Source organism: Patella vulgata, chromosome 6 (genome assembly GCF_932274485.2).
Source record: "Patella vulgata chromosome 6, xgPatVulg1.2, whole genome shotgun sequence".
Lineage (NCBI taxonomy): Eukaryota > Metazoa > Mollusca > Gastropoda > Patellidae > Patella > Patella vulgata.
Window position 1 is genome coordinate 1,320,463 of NC_065884.2, and position 6,579 is coordinate 1,327,041.

Consider the following 6,579-nt stretch of genomic DNA (forward strand, 5'->3'; position numbering starts at 1 on the left):
TCACAATTCAGATGATATAATATTTGGTATGAAATGTGTGCCATTGTTAATAGATTCTGCTTGCGGTGACCCGACTTCTATTGTGGTAGTTGTGATGATACGTTTGTGTACTAAAACAAATTTAGCCACAAATAACAAAACTACAAATATAGCAAGACATAAAATACTTTCACCGACTAATAAATAACAGTACCACATGGGAGTTAACTCTTCCATCAAATACCCAATAATAACAGGATTGATCACGGTGCCGGCTGATGCGGCCACTAAAATTAATGATGCGACTTTGCCTGTTATGTTGAGGAGATTTTCGTGTCCCCAGGTGAACCCTGTAGGAAATACAACAGACATTGAAAATCCGACTAAAACGGTGCAAATCCAAACTCCTGTGTGTATCTTGTAATGCGAACAGAGTAGAAAACCAGAGAAGCTTATAATTAAACCTGCTATACATATAAACAACATTACAACTGGTCGTAAACAACGTATGATAAAAATTCCTGAAAATCTCGAAACAGCAAAAGCCGCCCAAAATGCGGATGTAATTTGAGTACCTTTGGCCTTGCTCCATTTAAGTTCCATTACCACAAAAGTCATTAGGTAAGCTGCAAAGGAGTTCTCCACGACACAATAGGCGACATAGAAGACATTTAAAAGAACAATAGCTAGTATATAATATTTCCAAGGAAGATCTCTGATCGGTCTGTTCTCATCCTTCTTAGGCTCATTCCTCTTAATCTTCTGTGACTTGTAACGACAATATATCACCATGAAAGGAATGGCGGATAGTAAGGTAACAATACCAGATATTATATAAGCATAGATTAATTTAGTTTCAACAGGTTCAGCAATGGTGGTGATATTATTACCTAGAGTTGAGTTATCATTGGTGATGTTATAATCTAATAGTGTAGTATTCAGTACAACAGTAGAAGGCATGGTCGTTACTTCTGTAAATGTTGTTGACGAGGAGTTGGTTGATGTCTCTTCAGTGTTCGGTACAAGGAATGGAGCTGTTACTAAAGGGGAGATAACTCCTCCGAAAGCGAATGCAAAGTGAGCGGCCTGCATGTATGGTCTCCCCTCGTCTTCTCCCCATATTGAAACCAGATGGGCGTTTCCACCTGTAAAAATATTAAATACATGTAGTCACGAACAATTTGGTGTATCTGTAAATAGCCTCGATCACCACCACTCCCCTCCCATCAGGATTATAATTTATTATAATAGAAACGGATTTTAGTCTCAGATCACTGGGATTCTGGTTTTCGAAAATGTCCGGGGGATGCAGCCCGGACACCCCCACCCTCCCACACTTGTGTGCTGCGCGCCTTCCGTGCGCCCCCTATATCCATGGTTTCTGGATATACACTGAGATTGCTATAAACGTTCTAGCATCTGTCCATTTTTTGTAGGTAACTGTAACATTTCCAAAAAAAACGAAGCTTGACCATTCTGAAAGAATTACAATGTGATACGCTTTCTGTAATATAAATATTATGAAAATATGTACCGGCAAAAAGGGTCATAACTCCAGGGGAAATACCATACAATTTCAGACACTGTTCAAAATCAATAGGAGTCTTCATCACATGAACATTAAGACCCCGAAACAAAGAAATAAATGAAAGTCAATAGACTTCTTCATCAACACTGTGTATAATTTACAAGTTAATAAAATGATATCTGAAGAGTGCCCATAAAGAGACGTCCTAGGTATTGACAATATTCACCAGTATTTCACTAGACTCGATATCAAAGTAATATTTGACACCAATTTCCAGGCTGACAATAAGACGCTTAACGTAATTTAAATATGATTTCCGGTGTTTGATTAAATTATCTCATCCCTACCTGCATCCAATCCGCCCATAAAAAATGAATTAGACCAGAAGATAACCAGCATCAAACCATATGGTGAACAAAGGGGTAATACAGCGACCGTGATTGCCATGAGGATTACACACAGTCCCAGTAGAAGCGTCTTGTTAAATCTGTCATACAGGATGCCACTGATTAAAGAACCACTCAAGTAGCCTACAGAAGCAGCAGTAAAAAAAGTGGAAGCTTTCTCAACATTGGTGTTAGTTATTAGTTGGATATCCAAGAATGATGGACCTCTCTGACCACCTTGAAAACCCTAAACCAAAAATAAAATATAGTGTGTGTGTGTGTGTGTGTGTGTGTGTGAGAGAGAGAGAGAAAGAAAGAGAGAGGGAGACGACAATTTCTACAGACGACCAACATCGTAAATATTAAATTTATTTACATTTAACTTTGAAACCAGAATGAAGCAAGTTCTAGAACTCCATAACACAGCTACCCATAGAGATAAGGGGGTCCAGTCATTCTATGTTTACAGTAGCACGTTAAATTGTATTTCTGTCAAGTCCAGTTTACCAGATTATCCTAATGCAACATTGTTTAAATCAAATAACAGAACACACCTGAAGTTATTCCCGCCTTTTTAAGAAGATATCTGGCAACGTATCAACAGTACAAATTCGTCAAGCATCTACCTCAACCCGAATCAAATCTGGTGGCACCGAAATTATCTTAAGTTCATATTCTCAATACCCACACCATTAACAATTATATAGGTAACTTTGAGGATGTCAAGAATATAAGTTACAAATACAAACGTAAACATGAATTCTGTAATTTACAAAAAACTAAGCAGTTTTATCAAGTGTCCTACAGCTATCAGTTTAAAACTTGCGACAGAATGACTAGGGTATGTAGAGAGTATATCGAGTAATTTATGTATAGAACTTTATTAAAGTTGGTAGTTACGATGGACTAGCAGCTCATCGGTTTGTATTATATTGAAATGTAACATCTCGTATTAAATAAAGATTAATATAACTTACTAAACACCAGAAAGCAAAAGAAACCGAGATACTCTGGATAAATTTTGATCTGTATGCTGCATGTCTCAAGCTCTCTCGTACAGATTTTCTTTTCGTTTCACCATTCGTTATCTCGCCACCAGCACTCACGGGTGATTCCAACAGGGCACCATTCTGTATGGCGGCCTCTTTATCCATAGTTTTACCTTCCGATACCAATCAGCCCCGTTGTCTATCAGCCATATGGCCCTTCAGATTAAAAAAAAAAGGATTTTATGAAGGGTTTTCGAATAAACACTTTCGATGAACCGAAAGACGATTTTGATTTGTAAATTAATTGGGATAGAACTTCTCGTGGGACATCATCTGTAACACGTTAAGAACCTAACGAGTGTCGTGAAATTCAAGTAAAACAAGAATGAAGATAATGATGCTCTGGACCACGGACCAACGGGTTTCATTGGACCACATGGCGAAGAAGGATACGAATGGTCGATCAGTAATAGATTTCTTTCCTCGGATTTAGGTGATGATACCTTTGATGATGAATTTTATGTGGTGTGATATTTACGATCAGATCAGAGTCGATGACCCAGTCCGCACCTGCTGATGTAAAAAGCATCATTACAATGGTTAGTACACATATATTTCAGATCCGTTCTGTTTACTGTACCTGTCGGTCGTTTAACCAAGTTATTCTATGACTTATCTATCAAATTCAATAATTAACAACATAATATAAGTAATAAGAGAATAACACACTTACTAATGGATTGAATTAATAATGGTGGAGTGGAAACAAGTCCATTCTTCTACTGTAACATACTCAGTTGTTACCAAGTGTTTGTAAAATGGTGACATTGACCGAATTTAACATTTGAGTGATATCGTGGACGTGAAATTAAAAACTGCATTTAAAGGAGCTACATCTCTATTCTTGGGAACCTAAAAGGGACTAAAATGAGTCGACAATCATATATTAATGTAACAGGATTAAATATACAGTGGTGTCAAATTTAAATTCTAAAAAACAATTATTGTAATTTCTAATCAATTATGTTCGGTGTACAGTCCAAATTGATTCGTCTGTGCCTGGCTTATCTATTCTATATGGGAAGTACTTCACGTCATGGTATCTACACTGTCGTTCTGTCTCGTTCATCAAGGTCCCTCGTACAAATAATGTCCGAGGCCATCAAGAAAACTGATTTTAAATTTGTGATTTTTCATGGTTTAGCTGCTTTAATGTCCAACGAATCGATAGTCATATCAGATAAGAAATGAATGATATCAACACACATGGAGCTTATCTTGGATCGTATCCTGAATTATCAATTTATATCTATATCTGTACTATCCATAATAACTCAATAATCATTTCATTGTCAATTTCATCAGCAAATAAACCTTAAAGTCATAAGTTAAGTTCTTGTAAAGAGTTGAAAGGTTGTGTGTGTCATCATCTGAACGACTATACGTTGTTCCTTGCTAGACACTATATGCTGTGCCACTAGCAAGGGGGAACCCAGACACTATATGCTGTACCACTAGCAAGGGGAGCCACCCTGGAAAATCTCGAGGAACTTTCTCGGCCAATCGGTTGCTAACCCAAGACTTCCCAATTAGTAAGCCATTACTGCTACCCATTTGTCTCATATACCAAAAAACAACTTATGGTACAGACAGGAGGTGTAGAATGTGAAAGACGACACTATGGTCAGTACTAACTCCTATAGTTCTGTGGCAGACGATACTATGGTCAGTACTAACTCCTATAGTTCTGTGACAGACGACACTGGAGTCAGTACAACTCATAGTTCTGTGGCAGACGAAACTATTTCCATGGTTGACACCTGTAGACCGGAACGTACGATTGCGTTAATTCAAGTGGGCATGTGTGTGTATCTAACTAAGGTCTTGATTTCATCACTCTACTGATCTAATACAAGCCCAGTATCCGACAACATCTGTAGGATCACACGTCATGTTATTCAATTTAGGCTACACACCCGTTGAGTAATAGATCGACAATTTCTTTTTTGATATGGTTACACAACCATGAGCCACTATTAATCTATGGCAGTAACAAAAACATCCAACTACAAGTAAAAATGCTGATATTTTTGGATTTATTAGTTATTAGTTGGATATCCGAGAATGATGGACCCCTCTGACCACCTTGAAATCCCTTAGCCAAAAAATAAAATTTAGTATGAGAGAGAGAGAGAGAGAGAGAGAGAGAGAGCACTGGTATTTTGAAAGGCGATTTTCAAGGACATAGTTGGTAATGAGCAGTTTTACAATATAACGGAATGGACAGATCTTATTTTGAACATTAGCCCAAAGAAGGTACTTTTATGCTGATATACAAAATATACTTTTTGGGGCATTGTTGTTAAATTTTTATATTACATATTGGGTATTCCTTATTTTTTCCGTTATTTGTTCGTTTTTGGGCGGGTTGGATGGCCGAATGGTTAGCACGTGCGCGCTGTATCATAAGGCCTGTCATTGAGTCAAGTGGTGTGGTTTCGAATCCCCGGTTGTACATGACAAGGAGTAGGGTCGCCTGTCCAGCCTCGTGAGTTTTCACCGGGTCCCCCGGTTTCCTCCCACAGCTAAAAACCCCTACGCTCAAGCGAATTATTGAGATAAAATTGAACCGTATGTTAGTCCCGAAATGACCTAGTTTGTTGTGCGTGGAAGTTAAACCCCATTCCTCTCTTTCTCTCCCTGTACGTATTTGTATGGAAATAACCCATGTGTGGTATCAAATTAACAAGTATGACACCGTGAATGTAATGAAGAAGAAGATAAAAGATAGGTTTTCTGGGTAACGTTTTCACTTTATAGAGAATTTCTTCGGGCCAATATTTTGTATATCACATAAAGGATTATAATAAATAATATAAAAAAAGTTATTATGTTACAACGACTCTCTTCAGGCCTATTATCTCAGTCATACAAACTATAAATAGACTGTCTTCGGGCCTAAATATAGTATCTCATTCATCAAGGAGGATAGTATACAAGCTATAAATAGATAATGGAAATCCAATGGATTTAAAACACAACATGTTAGATGTAAAATAATAAATAAAATGGGTCATGATGCTAGATAAGCAGATAATAAATTGTCAGTATTTCAACATACTAAAACCTAAAGGCAAAGTCAGATACAAAAGCCCAAGATATGTATTAAGAGCGTGTCCGCGAGAAAACCATGCAGGAGGTGCTAAGGCTTCAATCACAGATTTTTACCAAATTTGGTTTATAAGTTGGGATAGTCCCAAAACACATAAATGTGCAATATTAGATAAATCTTTCAATTCCTGTATGAGAAAATTGAAAAAACATTTTTCATATGGTGAAATTGCCAAAATCTGTCTTTTCTCAAATACCAACTTTGGCAAGTCCTTACACCTTTACTATACGTAGCAGAAAGACCAAACTCACACAGTTTATCGATGACGCAGTGCTGTTACCACAATATTAACTTCAGACGATTCTGGCGAACGAGATCTGTATACGGACTGGATATCAAAGCCTGTCTAAATTCCCCATTTTTCGTCACCCAAAGTTTGACGCCCTATAGCTACTTCTTTCATGGGGTGGGTTTAAAAACTTTATGCTCACGTGAACAAGCAACTTCCCAACATTTGATACAAAAAATAAAAATGACCGAAATTGACTTGACAAAAACTAGGTAAAGGAAACAATAACCCATGAA

The 6,579-nt window shown here is 37.4% G+C and overlaps 1 protein-coding gene across 1 annotated transcript; it reads right to left on the reverse strand.

Moving 5' to 3' along the window:
- On the reverse strand, nt 1-3,047 carry LOC130013115 (sodium-dependent glucose transporter 1A-like). Its single transcript, XM_056101660.1, has 3 exons — nt 2,871-3,047; nt 1,855-2,140; nt 1-1,124 (listed from the first exon to the last, which is right to left on the reverse strand). Exons 1-3 carry the CDS (start codon nt 3,045-3,047, stop codon nt 1-3), a joined length of 1,587 nt encoding a protein of 528 aa, XP_055957635.1.
- Between the last annotated feature and the right edge of the window lie 3,532 nt (nt 3,048-6,579).

Coding starts and splice junctions, on each gene's coding strand:
- LOC130013115 (XM_056101660.1), bottom strand. CDS start 3,047: ATGGATAAAGAGGCCGCCATACAGAATGGTGCCCTGTTGGAATCACCC. Junction 2,141..2,870: donor CTTTTGCTTTCTGGTGTTTA/GTAAGTTATATT, acceptor TTTTTGGTTTAG/GGTTTTCAAGGTGGTCAGAG. Junction 1,125..1,854: donor TATGGGCGGATTGGATGCAG/GTAGGGATGAGA, acceptor ATATTTTTACAG/GTGGAAACGCCCATCTGGTT.